The sequence below is a fragment of the Antedon mediterranea genome, chromosome 3 (assembly GCF_964355755.1).
Source record: "Antedon mediterranea chromosome 3, ecAntMedi1.1, whole genome shotgun sequence".
NCBI classification, from domain to species: domain Eukaryota; kingdom Metazoa; phylum Echinodermata; class Crinoidea; order Comatulida; family Antedonidae; genus Antedon; species Antedon mediterranea.
This window is the reverse complement of record NC_092672.1, coordinates 35,228,276-35,250,172: the sequence shown is the minus strand read 5'-3', so window position 1 is coordinate 35,250,172 and position 21,897 is coordinate 35,228,276. Positions and strand designations below refer to the sequence as shown.

At 32.5% G+C, this 21,897-nt stretch overlaps 5 protein-coding genes across 10 annotated transcripts; 1 reads left to right on the top strand and 4 right to left on the bottom strand.

Annotated features, from left to right (window-relative positions):
* Positions 1-53: 53 nt before the first annotated feature.
* On the bottom strand, positions 54-3,327 carry LOC140043916 (peptidyl-tRNA hydrolase 2, mitochondrial-like). Of its 2 annotated transcripts, none has more exons than XM_072088404.1 (5): positions 3,103-3,327; positions 2,913-3,005; positions 2,487-2,608; positions 1,491-1,603; positions 54-900 (listed from the first exon to the last, which is right to left on the bottom strand). In XM_072088404.1, the coding sequence occupies exons 1-5, from the start codon at positions 3,295-3,297 to the stop codon at positions 851-853; spliced, it is 573 nt and encodes a 190-aa protein (XP_071944505.1). In that variant the 5' UTR covers positions 3,298-3,327; the 3' UTR covers positions 54-850. The 2 variants fall into 2 exon arrangements, with proteins under 2 accessions (XP_071944505.1, XP_071944504.1); XM_072088403.1 differs by lacking the exon at positions 2,487-2,608 and adding an exon at positions 1,919-2,046.
* Positions 3,328-3,587: 260 nt separating this feature from the next.
* Positions 3,588-13,675, bottom strand: LOC140045375 (small integral membrane protein 14-like). 2 transcript variants are annotated; one of them, XM_072090236.1, is made up of 6 exons: positions 13,618-13,675; positions 10,861-10,916; positions 10,141-10,264; positions 7,812-7,857; positions 6,783-6,916; positions 3,588-6,300 (listed from the first exon to the last, which is right to left on the bottom strand). In XM_072090236.1, exons 3-6 carry the CDS (start codon positions 10,213-10,215, stop codon positions 6,262-6,264), a joined length of 294 nt encoding a protein of 97 aa, XP_071946337.1. In that variant the 5' UTR covers positions 10,216-10,264; positions 10,861-10,916; positions 13,618-13,675; the 3' UTR covers positions 3,588-6,261. The 2 variants fall into 2 exon arrangements, with proteins under 2 accessions (XP_071946337.1, XP_071946338.1); XM_072090237.1 differs by lacking the exon at positions 13,618-13,675 and adding an exon at positions 13,551-13,595.
* A 171-nt stretch (positions 13,676-13,846) lies between these two features.
* LOC140043915 (TP53-regulated inhibitor of apoptosis 1-like) lies at positions 13,847-15,144 on the bottom strand. The gene is made up of 2 exons (XM_072088402.1): positions 14,823-15,144; positions 13,847-14,585 (listed from the first exon to the last, which is right to left on the bottom strand). Exons 1-2 carry the CDS (start codon positions 14,964-14,966, stop codon positions 14,475-14,477), a joined length of 255 nt encoding a protein of 84 aa, XP_071944503.1. The 5' UTR covers positions 14,967-15,144; the 3' UTR covers positions 13,847-14,474.
* Positions 15,145-15,416: 272 nt separating this feature from the next.
* On the top strand, positions 15,417-16,920 carry LOC140045370 (glutamyl-tRNA(Gln) amidotransferase subunit C, mitochondrial-like). Of its 3 annotated transcripts, none has more exons than XM_072090233.1 (5): positions 15,417-15,558; positions 15,848-15,898; positions 16,007-16,176; positions 16,297-16,403; positions 16,550-16,920. In XM_072090233.1, exons 1-5 carry the CDS (start codon positions 15,418-15,420, stop codon positions 16,576-16,578), a joined length of 498 nt encoding a protein of 165 aa, XP_071946334.1. In that variant the 5' UTR covers position 15,417; the 3' UTR covers positions 16,579-16,920. The 3 variants fall into 3 exon arrangements, with proteins under 3 accessions (XP_071946334.1, XP_071946335.1, XP_071946333.1); XM_072090234.1 differs by having other exon boundaries at positions 16,492-16,920; XM_072090232.1 differs by lacking the exon at positions 16,550-16,920 and having other exon boundaries at positions 16,297-16,480.
* An 80-nt stretch (positions 16,921-17,000) lies between these two features.
* LOC140045369 (serine/arginine-rich splicing factor 1B-like) lies at positions 17,001-21,608 on the bottom strand. Of its 2 annotated transcripts, XR_011844576.1 has the most exons (5): positions 21,294-21,608; positions 20,686-20,912; positions 20,397-20,569; positions 18,900-19,171; positions 17,009-18,113 (listed from the first exon to the last, which is right to left on the bottom strand). XR_011844576.1 is itself a non-coding variant. In XM_072090231.1 (4 exons), the coding sequence occupies exons 1-4, from the start codon at positions 21,476-21,478 to the stop codon at positions 18,977-18,979; spliced, it is 780 nt and encodes a 259-aa protein (XP_071946332.1). In that variant the 5' UTR covers positions 21,479-21,608; the 3' UTR covers positions 17,001-18,976. The 2 variants fall into 2 exon arrangements, 1 of the variants encoding a protein (XP_071946332.1); XM_072090231.1 differs by having other exon boundaries at positions 17,001-19,171.
* Positions 21,609-21,897: the final 289 nt, after the last annotated feature.

Below are 21,897 nucleotides of genomic sequence, written 5' to 3'. Positions count from 1 at the left end.
TTCATTAGTTTTATTTATTTAGAATAATTACCATTTGTAAAATGTAAACAGGCTTACAATAAAATGAATTTCCTCTTATTCATTTTAAATAGATTTAATTTAATTAACACATTCTTAAATACTAATGCTGCATTAAGAATTATTAATTCAAAATATGTAATTAATAATAATAATAATAATAATAATATTTATTCGGTCATCAATGTAAAAAATAACCAGGAATGAGAATAGGCTAAAGCCCAAACAGATTCTGCACTCACTCCATACAATACAAACAGTTAAGATAAAACCATATCCAAGAAAAATACAAATAAACTATACATAACATGACATATAGTGTTTTGTTAAAGCAGCCTTAAATATTGAAATTGTTTGTGATGTAAACAATAATAGTTCACCATTTGGATAGGAATATTCTTAAAAGTTGGTATATGTGGTAGATACCAACTATGACCGTTTTACTGTTTGTTAATTGTATTATTTTACCTGTAATAGCTATATCACTACTACAAGACTACCATAAAGCAACTAGCTGGATTTATAACCTATTCATTATCAACATCTAAAATATCATAAATATCCCATTTACAAAACTCTTTAAACATTTCCCATCGACACAGTCAACTCTCCCAAACCAAAGAAAAAAGGTCTCTCGCAAAAATAAAAAAAAAAAAATTCCCGGTATTTAAAATGTATTCTGTGAACCAAACTTTCAAGAAAGTCAGATATTTTGGGCCAGTCCTAATGGTTTAGGAAAGTTCACAAAATATTCCATAAAAAAGAGAGTAATATTCTAATAAAAGATGACTGTGGTCTTCGGATGTTCTTCTTGCTTTCTGAATTTCATTCTTCAAAATAATTTCAGGTGACCAGTCACTTTGTTTATTAATTCAGCAGGACCTGGAGAAGAAGTAAAAAAAGTATTATATTAATGCATGTTTTTTGGCAAATAAAAATATTATTATTAATTTATTTAAAATCTAAACAAACATTAACATAGGAGTACTGTTTGTTTTTGTAAATACTGTAGTTTTGTATAGTAAAATGGCCTTGGTAAAAACACTATATTAAGTGATCAAGTTTTTCATTTTCAAATAAATTTATTATTATTATTAAACTGAAAAAAAATCAACTAGAATTAATATCATTTTTCACGTGCTTGTGTGGGTTTTTGCTTTTGTAAGCAGATCTTATTTTATTCTTTTAATGATTATTTCTCTTGGATGAATAAAATTAATTAAATTAAATTAAATCTGGTTTGCTTCCATATACCAAAAAATTTTGTTTTTGACTTATTTTATTGTTTACTGTTTTATACAGTTTTTCTTTTTATGTATTTCGTCATATTTGTATTGTAGGGGCTCTTATGAGACAAGCTTCTGCTTCTAGTGTGGGCCCCAGTTGTTGTCAAATAACTGAATAAATGTGTGTATGATTGAAAAAATCGGGCCTAACTACTATGAGAATTTCAAATTAAAGTTATTTTATACCTGGACCAACACCTAGTACTGTTTTTGAGCCTGGCGCTATTTGTGTTCTTCCTGCGTCTTGTATAAGACATGAAGTCAGGCCTACTGACTGTGCATGTTGCGCTAATGCGATTCTGTAATTTAAAACAAAATAAGCATTAAATCTGTTCATAGTTTCTAGAGCTCTGTCTACACTATCAAACTAGTTTATGGTAGTGATATGCTTAAATATGGTAGTGATATGACATCACAATTTTTTTTTCACATAAATTTTGATAGTGTAGACAGAGCTTAACTGTCAGATGGACAGCTTTTAAATAATGGCACATACAGTTCACCTAACACCCTAAAACAGGTAAGAAAAATAATCATGAATATTTTAAAACATTTTTGTTTTAAAAAGTATAATTTTGGAAAATTTATGTGGGACACTGTCAATTTGGACTCACAGTGTCTCTTCATCAGGGGCTTTTACTACTATTTTAGGTTGGCCATTTTCTTCCCACAATTCCAACGTGTCATCTTCATCGTCTCTCTCTAAAAGTTCTGAATAGCATCCTACAGCTGCGTGACAACACTAATGTAAAATATATCAAAATAAAATAACTTGAACCTACTCAGTTAATCTTAAGCACTGTCTACACTATCAAACTTTATGTGACAAAAAAGTGTGATGTGCCCAAATATGGTAGTGATATGCTGAAATACAGTAGTGATATGACATCATCACGTCCATATTTGGGCACATCACACTTTTGTCACATAAAGGTTGATAGTGTAGACAGAGCTTAAACTTGAAACTGCTGTTTTCATGAATTACTAATCACATTTTGGGAAATCCCAAAATTGTTCTAATTTGAACCCAATAGCATATAAGTAGAGCAGAATTGGAATCTTTTGACTAATTTTAATTTCAGATAAAAACTTATTTTTTTTAGTAAAAAATGAGAACAACAGTTTAACGAGGATTAGCAACACATCACCATGGCAACTAAATTTTTCGTCCATGTCACTCACAATGTCGCTTCATCTGTTGTCTTGACAACCACCTTAGGTTGGCCATTTGATTCCCATTTTCTTAGCATACCTGGATTATTTCGTTGTGTGTGACGATAACAGTTTACAGCTGCGTGGCTGCACTAAATATATTTATACAGTATAAAATAAGTTGCACAATTTGTAATGTAAAATACAAAAAAGTGAATTGAAAATACTTTTTTAAAAACAAAACCACATTTAAAGTGGAACATGGGAATGTTTATTTCTCTGCAATAATAAATAAAAAATCACACCGAGTCTGAAGTTGATACCATATACTATTATTTTAATAGTAGGCCTATGATCAACTATCTGTAGGCACTATATTATACTATAGATATGCCTAGATGGGTAACTGTTTATTTAGTATATTTTTTATATGTTTTGATTGTGTATGTTACGTACCTGTGCAGCAACTTTTCCCTTTCCCATTTTCAAATCTGTCCTGACAACAAGCACCATCTTATGTTCACCACCTCCCTCGCCTGCAGTATCAACCTACAGAAATCATGTAAACAATAAACTACAAATAACAATAGCCCTCTAGGCCTGCCTGCCTATAACTATATCCACGAAGCCGTAAAAGACAACTTACCAAGGCATTGGTTCTACCGACAGCTCCTGTTTCTGAAGGCCTAGCATTTTCATTCTGTAAACTAATTTGTTTGTTGTATTTTTCTTTCATAAACCATCCTAGCATGACTCCACATCCCATACTCACGAACAGGTTCAAAGTCATAGGTGATACAAAATCGTCAAGCCTCATTTTTATCTTAATAAATCGAAACATGAATTCAATTTAACAAACCTCTACCCAGCCGGCGCGCCGCACGTTGTTTTCAATGCTTTTTGTAATATACGAAATTGGCGGCCTGCACAGCTCCTGATGAAAACATGTTCAGAGTGGAACATGAACCCAATCATGTATTAATACGTTGTTCTAAAACTCAGATAAATCTTAGATCTGAAATTTCTAGACACCACCTCTGGATCCGCAGGTCAATATTAATTATTATATTGCATCATTGTTACCGGTACATCTTGACGAATTAGTAAAGTGATATAACAACCGTTTGGTTTCTTATAAAGAATCTTTTATTTATTGATGTAACATGTGAATTCATGCAGTCAGAAAGGTTTTAAAATATTACCATAATGTTTGCTTTTTAAAAAAAAAACAGTAGAATTGGAAATCATTAATGCATTTAATATTAATAATAAAAAATGGAAAATGAATTCCTATAATAAACTCAAGTGAATAAAGAACACTTTACTAGAGATAGTCTTCTAATATGCAATTGACATAGTTACTTATTTGCACTATTAGATTTTAAATAACACCTAAATAAATTCCTGTCATTTTATTGGACGATTGTGGGTCAGAATATAACCTTTCATCGTTCATTATTTGTACCATCCACTAATAAACATTCATTATTTGTATTATAGTATACTGACATTATGACAGGACATCTTAAAGTTCAACAATAGAAATTATCTGCACTTGAAATCAGTGTTCCATCAAATGATATAATATAAAGAGGAATCTTTTCTTTTGTTAATTACTGATCATAATTTTATGAGAAAATTACAAAGATCATCATTATATTGTTATACTTTGATCTCACAGACTAGTCATGTAATACAACAAGTTTACAATAATATGGTATGATTAGATCTAAGCATTACAAAGTGATGTGAAAATGTTGATAATAATATACATACAGTATTATCATCTTAAGCCCTGTCCACACTATCAAACTTTATGTGACAAAAAAATGTGATGTGACATGATGATGTCACATCACTACCATATTTGGGAATATCACTATTTGTGCACACCACACTATTTTTAAAAACTAGTTTGATAGTGTAGACAGAGCTGTTTTTTATAATAACTAAATAAATAGTTGAATACTATTACTTTCACAATATACATCACACAACCCTACTAACCCCTCCCCCACCCCAAATTTCTTAACAGATCATTTCATTTTTTAATGAAAAATATATTCTTTACTCATTTTACAATAACTATAAATAATGAAATGAAAATTCAAGTTACACTTTCTATTCAGAGATAATTGAGAAAAAAAATATACACATCTAGGTTCTGCAGTCAACAACCTTGCAACTATATACATTCCTTCACCAAATAATAATTTTGTTATGTTATAAATAGAACGTTTTGTTTACTTAGGACAGTGATTTTATTAGGTATTCAGAAATTTAAATATTAGATTCTCCCATCACCAACAATATGAAATTATCAATGACGACAAATGAACCGAACGCAGTCGGATATATTGCCATTTTTTTGAATAATTTACCAAAACAGTAGAATCGTAATAGCTTTAAGCTCTGTCTACACTATCAATCTTTATGTGACAAAAAACTGTGATGTGCCCGTATATGGACATGATGATGTCATATCACTACCAATTTTAATATCATATCACACTTTGTTGTCAAAGATCCTCTATTAATGGTATTTTTATATTTTCTCATTATAAATTATCATTCTTTTCTATTGTATTGTTTTACCATTGATAGAAACTAATAAATGAATGTTGAATTATTATTATTATTATTATTATAGTGTAGAGCTTTAACAATGGTTTGTAGAGACGATTGTAGCATTCTATTGGTATTTGATAAGCTCTGCGTTGTTCAACAAATCTTTTTTTTTAAACTTTTCTGTCTTCTAACCTGTCCATCATCTCTCCACCCTCAGTCATCTGGCATTAATATAATATATAAATATGTACAGAAAAATAAATGTTAATAGTAGTAGCATTTCTGACTAAAAAGTACAGTACCTACAAACACATTAGGTATTGTTATTAAATAAGACACATTGTGCTTGTTATGTTTTAATCTAGATTTGGATCCTTTTGTCATTTTTCGTAACCATTTTATATTCAATGGAGCTGGTAAATGTTAATAAAGTCATTCTGTACCAAAAAATTCCTTTAAAAAAAATTATTAGGTGTGGAAAAATAATTATTAAATGTGGTACAGTCAACTCTGATAACCAGACAGTGCAGGCCAGCTGAATGGTGTAGACCAGCTCAATAGTTAGGCTAGTCAAATGGTGCACCAACAAACTCAATGGTGCAGGCTAGCTCAATGGTGCAGGCTAGCTCAACAGTAAACTGAGCCAGCTCAATGGTGCAGGCCAGCTCAACAGTGAACTGAGCCAGCTCAATGGTGCAGGCCAGCTCAACAGTAAACTGAGCCAGCTCAATGGTGCAGGCCAGCTCAACAGTAAACTGAGCCAGCTCAATGGTGCAGGCCAGCTCAACAGTGAACTGAGCCAGCTCAATGGTGCAGGCCAGCCCAACAGTGAACTGGCCAGCTCAATGGTGCAGGCCAGCCCAACAGTGAACTGGCCAGTCCAATGGTGCGGGGCAAGCTCAACAGTGAACTGGGTCAGCCCAATGGTGAACTGGGTCAGCCCAACGGTGAACTGGGTCAGCCCAACAGTGAACTGGGTCAGCCCAACAGTGAACTGGGCCAGCCCAACGGTGAACTGGGCCAAGCCCAACAAACAGTGAAAGGGCCAATCCAACAGTGAACTGGGCCAGCCCAATTGTGTTTCATTGTTAGAGAATTGACTGTTAAAGTAACATGAATTGTTTTACATAATGTCTCCATGAAACCATGTAAAATAGCATAAAAAAAAGCTGTGGTGTATGAAGTCATCATATTTAGACTGGATTACTTTGGTACAGAATAACTTGAAAGAAACGACCTAGTCAACAGATGGTGCAGGCGGTGGTGGCGGAGGAGACTGAAACATAAAAACAAATAAAACACATAAATCCTAATTTCACTGTACACAATAAAATATGAATTCATAAGAAAAAATGACTGCGGTAAGTTTAAACGAAGCGAAGGTGCGTGTTGCTTGGCTGCCTAGGCCTCAAAGCGAGTGAGGACTTTAAAAACTGCTATTTATCAACATTTTTAGTAAATTATTTTTAATAAATTATCTATAATTATATTATAATGAATGAATCATTCTCAGTTCAATGCAAAATGTGCAAATAAATCAAAATCTATACTCGTTTTGTAGTTACGAATATGATTGGTGATATTCGTCAACACGTTTTACAAATATGATATGGGATCAGATAAAAAGTTTCAAAAATATGACGTATCCGTTTTCGTATTTGTAGCATTGCGAAACCTCCTCACTATTGCCACTAACGTAAAATAAAAATTTAGTCCCGTGTTGCTGTTGAAATACTATTGATAAACAATTTGTCTTACTATGTTTCTAGGTTTGTCATCCCCTCTATTTCTCATGGAGTTAGGACGCATTAGAAACAAGACCACAGCTAGTACAATCCAACCCATCATTAGCATCATAAAGCTGTAGCCACCATCTCCTTCTGGTGCCTGTACTGTTGGGTTAAAACAAAACAAAAAAGCATTTATAATTACATATGCAGAGAACAAAGTAACATGCTACACATAACTATTTTATTTCTACATATTCAAACTGTTGTTAGTGGACCTTCTGGTTTCTTGAATGGATTTTAGGGAAGGTATAGGGTGGGGGAGGGTGGATTGCGTGGGAATATGAAGAAATACACTTAAACACTACAGTTAACTCTCCCAATACCAGACTCGGAAACTCTCCCAAAACCAGAATTTTCTCAAAGTCCAAAAGACCCAAATTAATTTTTCCCATTAAACATACATTCTAAATACCAGACTAACTTTATGGAAAACCAGACATATTTGGCTGTATTTATCGCTACCCATTTGAATACCCATCCCACTTTCAGCTGGCACGGTGGTTGGACCTACCTAGCCTAACTAACTGTTAAAGATGTATTGTCCCCCTGAAAATTAATTTTTTTTTGTTGAATATGCCATTTTAATGTTACATAATAGTTATTGACATCGACCAAAAATTGGATCGAAAAAAAATGTATTTATCTGAAAAAACTGGAATTTAAAGCAAAAAATGGTCAAATTGGCTACCAGTCAATGGATTTTTGGTTGAATTTAACCATATATCATGTTATTTTATAAGTGAAAACATAATTTTTTTCCGTTTTTTTTTTACGGAAGTGATTCACTTTATTAAAACTACAAAATAACCTATTCAAAGTCTGATTTAATTAATCTTCATTTTTCATGTTTTTGGGGGACAATACATCTTTATATGTATGTGTAGTTTGCATGCTACTGAGTTTCTCATTAGGACAGTCTGTCTCTACAGTATATAACTCTCAGTCCATTAATAACATGGTTAACAATAGCATGTGGTATGAGGTAAATTGAACTTACAATTCATGCATTCATTTTCTGTACAAGTAGTCTGTGAATTTCGCAGCTGTGAATAAATAATAAACAAAACATTGTCACGCATCACTGAACAATACACACAATAAAAATGTCGAGCTTATTTACACAATCTGGTTGACAGCAAACATGAAGAATACTTTTCAGATAATTTTGCTGTATGTCATTCCATAATAAAAACAATAATAAACAATTTGAATGGCAAAGATGGTCTTATCAGGGAGTTTTTTTTAAATTATGAATGCCTTATGTTTTGTATTTTCACTACATTCTATTGTTTTTACTGAACATTTATTTTGATTTATTTTTAAGTTAATAATTTTATTTATTCTTGTATGCTGTATTTCACAACATTTATTTTGTTTCATTTAAAATTTATTATTTGGACGCATCATCAAAGTGTGCCAATAAATAAATAATAAAAGTAAAGTTTTCAATAAATTCTTAATATTATTATTAGTATGCAACATCGTCTAGAATGACCTCTTCGTGCGACCTACTGTACTGTACAATTAAGGAATCGGATCAAAGGTCAATGAAAGAATTTGATGAAAACCTAAATTCTTAGCCCGGGTTCAATGTATTGTTTATTTCGGTAAATAAAAGATCTAGGCTAGTTAATAACAGAAAATGACTGACTTAAGATTAAAAGGCCTTACTGTGAGTCTTGAGGAACAATATTGATTTCATTGTTATCAAGAAATTTGTTAATAAAAAAATCAATGAACAAAATTCTTATTCACTTTGGAAAACGAAGTTGTTTTTAAAAATTAATAGCACAATGAAATAGCAAAGTGATAAGAGAATGATATGATATTGTTAGTAAATAAATAACAGACACAGTCAAGAACAAAGCATTTTGTTTTGAATTTAATAAAAAAATATCAAATTACTGTATCCATTTTAAAGCATTTATTAAAATAACACAACTTTATAATCAAATACAGAAAAGAATAGAAAAAATGTGTTATTGTTTTATAGGATATTGTATAATACCATTGACCTATACATTATAGGTCCATGATAATACTGATAGTAACCATAACAAAAAGTGAAAGCGAAATAGATGTCTTTCAAAGAAAATTCCTAAAGAGAATAATAGGTATAAGGTGGCCGGAGAAAATAAAAAATGAAGATTTGTACAAAAGAACAGGAGAAATTGAGTGGAGTAAGAACGTAAAGAAAAGAAGACGGACACGGTATGGTCACCTGCTCCGTTTAAATGAAAACACACCAGCTAAGATCGCACTCGGAGAGGCTCAGAGAAAGACCAAAAGACCAAAAGGAAGACCAAAAACAACATGGATGGCAAACATAAAAAAGGAAACAGAACTTTTCACACGCGGACCTATACACATGCGGACCTATACACATGCTTGCTCAAAAATGTACTGAGTGGCGAACACAAGTGAGACGCGCAATGTCTAACGACGATTAGCGTTTTAAGAGAGATAACAAAAAGTGAAAGTTGTAAGCATTATATGTTTTTTTTCCAAGTATTAAATTTTTTTTAAAAATTAAATCATCAAATTACTGTATCCATTTTAAAGCATTATTAAAATAACACAACTTTATAATCAAATAAATAAACAAATAAAATGTGTTATTGTTTTATAGGTAAAGTTGTAAGCATTATATATGTTTGTTAATTTCCAAGTATTTAAATTTTATTTAAAAATAAATCATCAAATCGTTAATTTTATATTGTCCAGATAGGGAAGGCTATTAAACAAAATTTAGAAAAATATGAAAGAAGTATGTTCATATTGATTGTGTAATATAGCAGTGTAAAATACAAAGGGACAGTGTATTTGAGTTAATCTTATAATACTGTATGGATTGTATTGATTTGTGCATGCATATCACTAAAACGGTCGTCTTTTCGACCTAAAATATCTTCTTCTTGTAATATTCATGACAAAAAAACAAGTTTGTTGACAGTTTAATTCTAGCAAGGCAATCCAACAATATAAAGAGCAGTTTCACACCAATGTTACTGTAGGATTGAGCCAAGGCAATCTAACAACCGGACATTGAGCTTGCCTTGCCAAGATAGGAACTCGTAACAGTAATTTGATTTTAATTATGACACCAACAGTACTGTACTATGTAGATTTTTCTCTTTGGCGCGGTGTCTGTTACTGGCTATGGAAATGATCGAGTCGCAGCCACAGTAAACACTTTGATCATGGACTTCCTATTCTATAATTTATAGGTACATGCTTTGATCTCCTAAGCTCAGCATCCGGTTCTTGGATTGCCTTGATTCTACAGTGCAAAACAATTGCTATATTATATTAAAATGATAACTCACCAATGATATAAGCCTTCTCATTGCACCCTCACGAGACCATATACACTCACACGGATCGTATCCACCTTCAGCCATTATGGATAATATGATGATAAGGATGATGAGTACATGTACAAATTAGAATCTGTAAATAGACAACATGGTTGATAGCATCTGAATCATTAAACTCTGTCTACACTGTCAAAGTAGTTTGACAAAAAAGTGTGCCCAAATATGGTAGTGATGTGCCCAAACAGGGTAGTTGATATGCCCAAATAGGGTAGTGATATGACATCATCATGTCCATATATGGGGACACCACATTTTTTTTTGTCACATAAAGTTTGATAGTGTAGACAGAGCTTTAGACATATTCGACTATTAGGTTTTGAGATTTAGCTGTTTTCTAGTACACTAGCTGTTTTCTATACAAGAGTTTGCTTTTTCATAGACAAAACTGCACCTTATTTTTAATGTAAAACCAATCATGCATACTGCAGTATGCATACTGCATAAATTACTGCAATAATATTTGTTACAAAAGTACTGTACTATTATGTTTTCAATAGAAATTGTTAACATAGGTTTTACGACAATTGCAGTCATCCTGCTATGAAAGCAAATGTTAGTACATTACAAATTAAACATTTCAGTAAAAAGCATACTTTTCGGAAAGCAATCCTTGATTGAACAATTACATTTTGTGAGAACTTACTGTAATAAAAATGAAACTAATCTTACCACTTAAAGTATCAACTTATTAAAAAGATGATATACTGTTATTCCAATCTAGAAAGCTAAAGAAAATAGCAGAATATTAATTTAAAAACAATCAACAATTTTACTTTAGTTTCAAATGGTAGGCCTACTGTATGACAACATATTCTAATCTTATAAACAGAAAACATATAACGCTGTTGTGATTGGAAAATGTATGTTAACATTAACCAATCAGATAAGACCAAGTATTATTGCTGTATTTAGCACTCTGTCAATGAACCTTATACAGTAGTTGTTAAGTTATAAACACTCAAGTCATATTCTTCTTACAATGTAGAGATAACAACCCAGTTTATTAATTTTACAGGGGAAATTATCATTTACTAAAATGTTTGTATTTATTGTTGTAATGATATATAAATAAAATTGAAAACTGAAAATTAACTTTAATATGTCAAAAATAAATGTTAATTAAACATAGAAATATTATTCTTGGCATTAATATAAAGAAAACTGCGCACATGGTTGGTTATACCATGGAGGTATAAAAATATTTTTATACCTCCATGGTTATATCAAGAAGAGTTTTTATAGTTTTGTAATTTTCATACCGTCTTGACTAATACTGCAACAGCTGTATACAAATTGCAATGACGAAAGATTACTGATTGATTGGTTTGATAATAGGGTTAGAGCATGCAAAACAATCTGGTGCCACTGATACGGTATTTACAATTTGCACACGAAAAAACATTTCAAATTGCGTAGTGTGTAAAATAGATAATTAACAGTTTCATTAAAAAAAGTGGTTGGAAAATGAAGACAAGGATTCCCTGTACAGTTTTAATGTTATTTATTTGTTCAAATTGCGCATATGTATAAATTGTGGAAGAAAAACAGTTTTCCGCAAATCAATTTTAAATCATTCCAATGTCAATCTCTAAAAAAATTCAATTCATTTCTAAAATGTCACCTGTTTCAATCAAATTTTGGTTGTTCTTCAGTACAGCATATAATTAATAATACCATAATATTAATTTATACAGTATACGGCGCTAGTTTCGCACCTGTCATTTATTTCGACTCAAAATGTGTTAAGAAACTTTATCGTGAGTACCACACCTTAGAATTAGGCCTCAAAAATACTTTTTTACGAAGGAAATTGCACAAAAAGTGACAAATAAATGCTTTAAATTGATGAATTTACAGACGTGTTTCTCGCACATCGGTTCGTCAATTTCGCATACGCCATGTTCAATGTTGTTGTTTCAATCATAATAGAGGGCTAAAAACTCAATATAATCTGCGTGTATTTAATACTAATTAATAATTAAATTTATTGGTGAAAATTACGTTCAATTTTAATATATTTTGTCAATGTCAATGCAACCAGTATACTATAACAACTTTATTTAAAAACAGATGCAACACTTGAATCACCATATTGGTGTTTTTCACAATGCCGTTACTTACTACAAAACTATTTACACAAGTTATAAGCACTCCAAAAACTTACTCTTCAGTGTTAGTATTATTTAAATATTAAAATACTTTATTTAAGCAACTTTTCTAGTTTATTTATTTTCATGAATCATATTGATTAATTAGATGTCTTATTCAGCATATATCGTGGGCTAGTGGGCTAAATAGTAGGAGAATTGGGCGCTACTGCAGTTTCGCACCACACCGTTATATCTTCGATTTCTCACCTAAACTTTTGTTTTTTACACTCGCAACATAATATTATGTAACATGTTTATACAATTCGACCACTTACGGTACCAAGTAATTTTTTAAAAATAACAATACTTTTCAAAACATTTTAAACAATACTGAACTCGCTGTCAACACACTGCGAAATGTTCGCCATCTTATATTTATCACTTATTGCCAGAATTTATGCTTTATTTTACACCAAAAATTGTAGAAACTATAGAGGGCAGTGTTATAAAATCCGATTACACATAGGCCTATTTAGTTTTGAAAAGCAAGAAATGTTTTCAGCTGGCGAAATAAAGGTTAAATTAAAATTTCATTATTCGTATTATTATTCATATTAATGGTTCCTATCAATGTTTTACGACTCATATCGTCGCCGTTTTGATATGTACAGCTGGTTCTTTATAAAAACCACTCTTTGCAGTTTAAAAATAAAAACAGAAAATAAAACATACATTGATTTCTGGCAATTTTCTGATTCTAAAAATAAAATGGCCACAGTTCGATCGAAGTATTCGCGAAAAAAGGAGCTGTTTTGAAAGACATTTTTTATTATGATAAAAAAGGTAATAATAATAATATAACGGTGGCTAAATCATGGGAACATGTTACATAATGGCCCAAAATTGTATGATGTGGGTGTGAGAAAAAAATTAAGCGAGAAATCGAAGATATAAACAGTGTGGTCCAAAACTGCAGTAGCGCCGACAATTGGCCCAATACTTTGTACAACTGCTACCTCCATTAAGAACGGTCTTAGGCCTACCTAGGCTAGGCAGGTCATCAAATAATCATCCATCGTGAGCGAGCATGCATGATGGCCAAAACCTATCCAACCTACCCACTATACTCAATACTAGGCCTAGGCTTGTCAAGAAGGCGGAAGCCAAACAAAACAAACATCGACTCAATAATAGACAATACTTTTGTAGCCTAAGCACCATTAAAACCAGGTCTTTGGTTAATGTAATATGTGGGTATAATTTGCTAACCGAAACATTACAAATATATGTAAGGCCTAGCCTACAGAAACTTTGTCAAAAAACTCCCAAAACTTACCGCATATTCCAAACCAAATTGACAACTCGTTTATTATGGAGGCACCTCGCGAAAAAGGGGACCGCGGGAGGTTGTGATGATATGTGACGTGTACGTCCATCACATGAATAATTAACCAATCAAAATACAGCATAATATAAGGCTAACAACAAACATTTTATTATTTTTATTTGTTTTGATGATGCAACAATAATCAATTATTTTAAATATAAAAAACATTCAAGCAACTGTCCAATCGAGAAAATATTAAATAAATCTTATTTTTAAAGCAAATTATAACATGGTTTGGTTTCTTTTTTTATAAATCCTACATACAAAGCACAATTATAACTACTACGATATACATATTTATTTAATCATAGGTATACCTCCCTGGTTGGAGCATTGTGGAGCTGATCAATACCGATATGCATATTTGTATATATAAATAATTTTATTTATGGATAAAGTTATTATACTACTGTGTAAATAATACATAAAATGTATCATTTTTTAATGACCATTTAGCCTACCTGCTTTACAACAATGTATCAATTCCAACTTATATACTACCAATAGTTTATCTCACTAGGAAATCACTTTCTCATGGAATTATTTTCCAGTATAATTAATTAAATTATATGTTTTACGACGAATACAAAATTGCATTAAATCCTGTAAGTATCTCTACATTTTAGTTGTAGGTACCAGCATAATCCAGACTATATATATCTACACCAGGAAGTATAATTGTATTCATCATGATATTTTACTCCTAGGCCAGTTATTTCATTCAGCTGCTCATATTAAATTTCAATATTATAAAATGATATATTATTAAACAGTTCAATGTTAATTGCATCATTGTCATGTTTTCATCACGATTTGTCATCCTTTTTTGTCGAAGAAGGGACTTGCTTCTCAGCGTCTGTGCCTAGCACAGGTTTATTCACCTCATCCCAATCAATTCCTTGTTCTTTGATGGCTTTCTGAAAGAATAGAAAATATTGTAACAATACTCAAATTAATCATATCAAATTCTTGAAATTATACAAAATATCCTTGTAATGTATTGTGGTGATTGAACAATTTTTTTTTGGTGTTGGTCCGTTTTCAGCACCCTTTATTTGGGGGCGCTCTCCTAAATGACCTATATCCTGGATGCTGGATCTACCCGGTGGAATAATTATTACAGACAGTATTCCGAAGCAGTTAAATTTACAAACCTTAACACATTCCTGATACTTCTTAAAAATTCCTGAGCAAGAATCCGTGTAATCACCCTTCAAAAATTTCTCACTGTACCAAGCATTGAAACACTCATCATATTCTTTCTTCATTTCAGTACATTCTGGTCCCACACTATTCATTGCGTTTTTCTTCTAGCTATGCCTATTCTACTATAAATATTTCCAAAATTTCTAATATTCGTATTCTCATATATACCTTGAGAGTTTTAATTTAATATTTAACCAAGAAACTATGTAAAAAACAAAAGAAATGTTACAAAATCAGTGAAGAGAGAGAGAGAGAGAGAGAGTACACAACAACTACTCACACAGTATGTATACTGTATTTACAATATGACGAAGCACAATATAGCACATGTTGTATTCATCTCCCAAACCTTCCCAACATGCATTGTACAACAAGTAGTACATGCATTTTTTACTATATTTATATTTAAAATCTAATTTTAACGCCAATTGTTTTCAATAATATTATAATTCATGTTTCAAAATTAGTTTTACTTTTAAAATTAATATCAAATTACGTATGGCGTATGAATACTAAATTTGTCTGTAGTGTGATGCAACCAAGATGGCAGCGCCCTTGTTGCAAAACATTTTGTTTTCAAAATGTTTAAAATACACTAAATGTTGTATAATTATTAAAAAACAAAATATATTTCATTTGAATCGTTTTATTTGTTCGTCATCACAAAACCATTTTCATCCTGCAGTAAGTATAGACCACCAAACCAATCATTTTATGCAGGCCTAGTCGCTAGGCCCAGGCAAGCAGCAGATCACACAGCCACGCACAGCCTCGCGGCGATAGGCATCCGCTTTCCAGGGAGTTTCTCCTGCTGCTCCCTTTTAATAATAAATAAATAATTACCATTTTATTTAGATTTTACATAAATAATAATTAATAGTTTAACACATACATACATTTATTTTTTTAAATTTTAATTCTAATCTTAATATATAGTTCTTTAATTCATTCAATGAGTTATTTTAAATTTTAGATTCCAAGAAAGTCTGTGTGGAAGGAATTTGACAAATCCACATTACCAGAGGTCTGTATTTGTTTTTGAAGCAATTTTTATTTTTCGTCGGACTATATTAATGTTCAAACTTTTATTAATGGTATTCTATTAAACTTTCGGTACTTAATTTTTTTCTAGGAAACAAAAATAGACTTTGAAACGGTAGAAAAATTGGAAAAACTAGCGCTGGTTAAATTCGCTAATCAGGAGGGTATTGAAAAGCTGAACAAAGTAATTAGAATCGCAGATCAAATTACTTTAATTGACACAACAGGGATTGAACCAATGCATTCAGTATTAGAAGACAGGTAATAAGAGAGGTACACCGGAATCTGGTAGCTACATCCACATTGGAACATATCCAATTATGTTCAAAATCGAATTTATAAATAACAGTACAACGAATTGATAATTCTTTTATTTTTTAGAACTTGTCCGTTGAGAGATGATGTAGAAACTGAAGGAGGCAATGTTGAAGAAATAATGAGAAATGCTGCTAAAACCTGTGAAGAGTACTTTGTGGTCCCATCAGCAGGTCAAGTATCATTGATTGATTGTAGTATTTACGGCTAATGCTCTGCTGACCCAATAGAAAATATATATATATTTTTTTTTTTTTATAGGTAGAAGTAACAGTCCAGATTGAATTTGAATGAGTTATGTTGTTTGTATGTTGTACAGTTACAGAAATGCTACATTGCTTATCTTAGCATGCTGGCATACTTGGTGGAAGGATGAAGATTTTATAGCCGAAAGCTAGATTGTCAACTCCAATGCATTCGAATCGCAAAACACATCCTTCTGTGATGGGCTCTCAAATATGGCTGGCAGCAAATCAACCAATCGGACACACCGATATCACTAAGCTGCATATTAATGTTTTGGGGCGCCAGGGAGCTAAGAGCAAAGAGAGCGTAATCATGGTGCATGAATTCTAAAATGATCCTTATGTACAAATTGTAAGAATTTGTTTCTATAAAGTAATATTTCTATGTCATTCTCGATATAGTTAATCTAAAAAATATATACACATTTAAACTAAATATTTGCCTTGTCTTTTTTCATATGTTTCTTCACAAAATAGAATCAATTACAGTACTGTATTATTAATCTGTTTAAAAATTGCCATCCATCTTGTAGAGAACTTATCCATAAGATTCACCTTCACTGCACACACAGTCCGCCCTCTAGCATTCGCCTTAATATCACCTCTTTGCTTGTGCCACATGTTTCATAGGAAAGACATTAATACAAAACAAAACGGTTTAAATTGAAAATCAAAAATTTATTCAACAAGATTGCTATACATATCTGCAGGAGTGAAGTCCACAATCTAAAATCTGCAAGAAAATTGTTAAATGGACACAATATGAAAACTATTTTACAAGAATAAAATCATTTAAAATTGAAATAAAATTGTTTTACAGTTATGTCACCATCAATAAGCTATAGAGCATACTGACCCCTTTTCAGATTCCTTATCCAATCGTTTTCTATGAAAATTTGATCCTGAAGGTATAAATCAAATTTTGAGGTACTGTACTGATTTTTTCCTGATGCGATTGCTTTCCCACCATTTTTCCTTTGATCCTAAATGTGAATTCCTATTCCTTAATTTTGTTAATCGAACACTGATCCTTTTGAAATATAAGGACATTCAATTCCTGTTTTTTCCTTTGAATTATTTGAGGCTTCCATTAATCCTAATGTGAATTCCTATAGGATTCTGATTTATTGAATCCAAAATAAAATGATCCTTTTGAAATAAATGCAAGGCCACTTGGATCCTGAGGAAAGTACTAGCAGAATTCCATATCCAGAGTAAATACCGTTTTCATCCTATTTTAAATGTTATCCAAATATACATATTTTTTAAATTATCAAAGACAAAAAATTGAATTAACTATCCGAAAATTCCTCTTTTTAGAGGTTTAGGAGATTTATCAGGAGTGTGAATCCTACACGGTTGATTCTCTTATGAATTCCAGTGACTTCCCTGTGGTTTCCTGAAGGAATCTCTAGGATGAAATTGTAATCCTCCAATTGCTTTCCACGAACTACATAAAGGGTTCCGTTTTCCTAAAGTAATCCTATGAATAGTTGTATTCCAAAAGCGAATCCACCTCTTGATTAAAAATTTTTGAATTTTTATAATTTGAATATTAACAAATATTTTAGCACTGTTAATCCCTTTTTAAATATCAAATGAAATCCTTTGTGGGTCCTTTTGATCCTTACCATTGATCTAGACAATGAAAACAGAAACACTGTTAATTTATAGGAACACAATTATCAACCAAACGACTGACTGGTTTCCAAAGATGAAAGTAATATCTTAATTTATCTAATCTAAATAAATAATTTGAATACAATACAAAGTTTACAAAACATTTTTTTATATAATGTAATATCAACATATAAATTCGGTCCTATTCTTACCAATTACTAGACTCCGTATTCCATATTTACCTAGCAGAAAGTTTAAAACATTTTTCCCGAAGGTCATTTTATGGTTAAAACACGTACACTTTATGAGTACAAACAACGTTCAACAGATAAAAAAAATGTGTAAATGGGCATGCCACAATAAGCTAAGTAATTAATGATACAATTCATTAGTAAACCATCACCAATCGGTAGACATTTTAGCCAATTATACTTTACAATTTTCAATCAAGGGAACTATCTAATCTAAAGCTCTGTCGACACTATCAAACTAGTTATGATAAAAAAAGTGTGATGGGCTCAAATATGGTAGTGATATGCCCAAATATGGTAGCGATATGACATCATCATGTCCATATATGGGCACACCACATTTTTTTTGTCACATACAGTTTGACAGTGTAGACAGCTTAACAATAGCATAATAAATAATAATCATTTTCAGATACTGTTTTCTGGATTATGACTTGTTCAACAAAATATACAATATCTGACCAAACTAAGCTAAACTTGATTAATTCTATGCTTGCTACTAACTTGAATAAAATATTTTATTAACAAGATGCTAAAAAAAGAAGTCACGTACGTAACGATTAACAGATTCACATGTGACATCTACCGAAACAAAGATCATTATCATTGCCATTTAAAGCAGCAATTTGTTCAACGTCTGGAACTTGACGAAGAATTTGAACTGGATCTTGATCTGTGCTGCTGGCCTTGATGATACGACGATGAACGTGGTCTTCTACTTCTAATCGGGGGAGAGAAGCTGCGTGATCTACTTCTGCTGTGGCGCCCTCCACCACCTTTCATATCTACTGGGTCTGCTTTTACTTTAATGTACGAATTTTCACCCTGTGTAAAAATAACAATTTTCGCATGTCAAGTATTTTTATTATTTATTTTTTTAGTAAATAGTAAATGAATGACTGTCCAATCAGATAGGTGCTAATCCCCACTGATGCAGAGGTGATTTTGTGAACCAGTTCACCAGGGTAACTCCCTACTCATCTCAAATAACATTGTACACTGGACCTACGGTTTATATCCCTTATCCGAGAAGACTGGTTCCACCACCAGAAATAGGAGTGAACCCATGCCGATACTGAACTGGCTTTTTAGGTACGGTATACGGCGCCTCTTCCTTAACCACGCAGCCATATACCGTATATTTCGGTGTATAAGTCGCACTTTTGACACGCAAATTTGACCTCCAAATTAAGGGTGCATCTTATACACCGAACATAAATGCCTCACCACACAGATTGTACATAGGCCTAGGCCTAGGCTATCGTCACCTCGTTTGCTAGGCCTGAGTAGGCTAGGCCTAGCTACAGTAACTAACTAACGTAACGGCAACCTGCTTCTGCCTAGCCTAGGCCTAGTTTTCAAGTCATTTTAGCATGATGTTATACTAAATATGATGAAAAGATTTGTTCATTATGGCGCTCCGATAAAATTTCATTTGTAAACGTTTACGTCGTACGATTGGAATAGTATTTATTTATACAGTAGTTATACGCACGATCGCCGTACCCCAAGCGCAAGCCCTTCTTTTGGTGGCCACATGGTGTACGGTATTCGACTAGTATATTCTCCAGGTGATTATAGCATGGACCTAGCGTACACACTTCTCGGATACATAGATACTAATCGAATACGATTGTCCGTGAAAACGTGCGCCCTCTCGAAATGATCGAGCGAGGCTAGCCCACACACGTGCGTGTTTCACACACGGTCATGCACTCGATGTTGCGGCGAAACTCATGAATAACAAGTTAGAAAGAACTTGTTGAGGCTGGGCGCGGCCGAGCCTAGGTAAGAAAAAACCTAAATAAAGGACGCCGTTGTAGATATAACAAAATATATTATCACAATAATATTGATTACAATTTAAAAAAACATTGTTTTGATGAAATATAAGGTGCGTCTTATACATCGACGATATAAAAAATACCGATATTTTACTCTCAGTTGGGGGTGCGTCTTATACACAGGTGCGACTTATACACCGAAATATACGGTAGGTAGACGTTTTATTGTAAAAAAGATGGAAACTAAATCTTTTATCATACAGTACCTCATGTGATCTAAATTTTGTGTCATGTAATTCTCTTGCGGCGTAATTCATGTCTTCTTCTCTGACAAATTCAACAACACCAGTGCCGTCTCGGAAAACATCAGCAAAACAAACGTCGCCAGCTTCACGCATGTGGTCTTTCAAATCCTGCCAACTGCCACTTGAAGGGAGCCCTGAAATTATTAATTTTGTTATATTAATCATAATTATTATACGATAATAAGTAATAATACAGTACATATTAAATAGCAATAATTATGGAAATTCAAAATACAGTAACTCTACGTACCAGACACCAGAACTCTGAATTTTGATCGTCTTGCTGGTGGACCTCTCCCTCTTCCTCCCTCTCTATCATTACCTCTCATTCCTGGACCATCTCCTCGTCCTCCTCCATAACCCCCTCCTCCGCCGCCTCCACCACCACCACCTCGGCTTGCTCTCGGATACTCCACACGTAGTCTGTAACCATCGTAATCGTAACGGTTTCTGGCATTGACTGCATCTTCTGCATCTCTGGAATAGAAAACAAGAATTAAAGATATGGACATTTCAGTACTAATTAATACTACTAATTAATAATTTCAGGGCTCCCTTCAAGTGGCAGTTGGCAGGATTTGAAAGACCACATGAATTGGTTTAAAACGGGGTTTAAAATTAAAGCAACATTGCAAAACTGGATATTTGTCATTTGTGGCGCGCCATGAATTTGGGCATTTCATACCTGGCAGCTGAAACTTGCTTATCGGAGATTCAACAAGCAAGTTATGTAGGCCTAGCTAGTCTAGCTTTATTCTAGTCAATAAATAGCTAGATAGAAGATTAAATTGAACCTAATTATATACAAGTAGGCCCTATATAATATGCAATTCATGTATTTTTTATTAATTATCTTACCGTTTATCTTGAAATTCAACAAATGCGAACGGTGGTCCTCTTTTGTTCTTCAGATCAATATCGGCAATGTCTCCATATTTGTAAAAAATATCTTCGATGTCTTTTTCACGGATATCTGGAGGCAAATTGCCTACATAAATTCTACATTCATTATTCCCTGCTGGTCCACGAACAACTCGAGACATATTTCACGTATTGAACAATTAATTAATGCCAGCAAATTGAGTAAAAATATCAATCTTGTGACCCAAACAATAATCCTTTTGCGACCGATCCAACAAAATTATACACAAACGTAACACCAGCGACCAGCCGCTTGTTGGAAGGATCTGCTTGTTTGACAGGCGCCCTCTTTCGTTTTACAGATTAAAAAGAATAATTTACCTATAGCTATACAGTTAGTACAGCAGGTTCACGATTTATATCTGTATAAGTAGAAGCTAAATTTTAAATAAGGGATTGCCCATTTTTCAGTACAGTATTACGTTACTAAAACCAGTTAAATGAATACACATGACTTCTTTCTCGAGTATTATTTAACTATACAGTAACTTTTGAATATATAGTACACATTATTCCACTTAATTTATTTCAAAAAATGATT

Excerpts from the sequence above, each read along its gene's own strand:
- LOC140045369 (XM_072090231.1), bottom strand. The coding sequence starts at position 21,478 with ATGTCTCGAGTTGTTCGTGGACCAGCAGGGAATAATGAATGTAGAATT. Across the intron at positions 20,570-20,685 it reads ATTCAGAGTTCTGGTGTCTG|GGCTCCCTTCAAGTGGCAGT; the intron begins GTACGTAGAGTT and ends TAATAATTTCAG. Across the intron at positions 19,172-20,396 it reads CAAAATTTAGATCACATGAG|GGTGAAAATTCGTACATTAA; the intron begins GTACTGTATGAT and ends ATTTTTACACAG.
- LOC140045375 (XM_072090236.1), bottom strand. The coding sequence starts at position 10,215 with ATGGCTGAAGGTGGATACGATCCGTGTGAGTGTATATGGTCTCGTGAG. Across the intron at positions 6,917-7,811 it reads AGAAAATGAATGCATGAATT|TACAGGCACCAGAAGGAGAT; the intron begins GTAAGTTCAATT and ends TTAACCCAACAG. Across the intron at positions 6,301-6,782 it reads ATGACAAACCTAGAAACATA|TCTCCTCCGCCACCACCGCC; the intron begins GTAAGACAAATT and ends TTTATGTTTCAG.
- LOC140043915 (XM_072088402.1), bottom strand. The coding sequence starts at position 14,966 with ATGAATAGTGTGGGACCAGAATGTACTGAAATGAAGAAAGAATATGAT. Across the intron at positions 14,586-14,822 it reads AGTATCAGGAATGTGTTAAG|AAAGCCATCAAAGAACAAGG; the intron begins GTTTGTAAATTT and ends CTATTCTTTCAG.
- LOC140043916 (XM_072088403.1), bottom strand. The coding sequence starts at position 3,297 with ATGTTTCGATTTATTAAGATAAAAATGAGGCTTGACGATTTTGTATCA. Across the intron at positions 3,006-3,102 it reads TCGGTAGAACCAATGCCTTG|GTTGATACTGCAGGCGAGGG; the intron begins GTAAGTTGTCTT and ends TGATTTCTGTAG. Across the intron at positions 2,047-2,912 it reads AGGGAAAAGTTGCTGCACAG|TGTTGTCACGCAGCTGTAGG; the intron begins GTACGTAACATA and ends ATTTTACATTAG.
- LOC140045370 (XM_072090232.1), top strand. The coding sequence starts at position 15,418 with ATGGCAGCGCCCTTGTTGCAAAACATTTTGTTTTCAAAATGTTTAAAA. Across the intron at positions 15,899-16,006 it reads ACAAATCCACATTACCAGAG|GAAACAAAAATAGACTTTGA; the intron begins GTCTGTATTTGT and ends ATTTTTTTCTAG. Across the intron at positions 16,177-16,296 it reads CATTCAGTATTAGAAGACAG|AACTTGTCCGTTGAGAGATG; the intron begins GTAATAAGAGAG and ends TTTATTTTTTAG.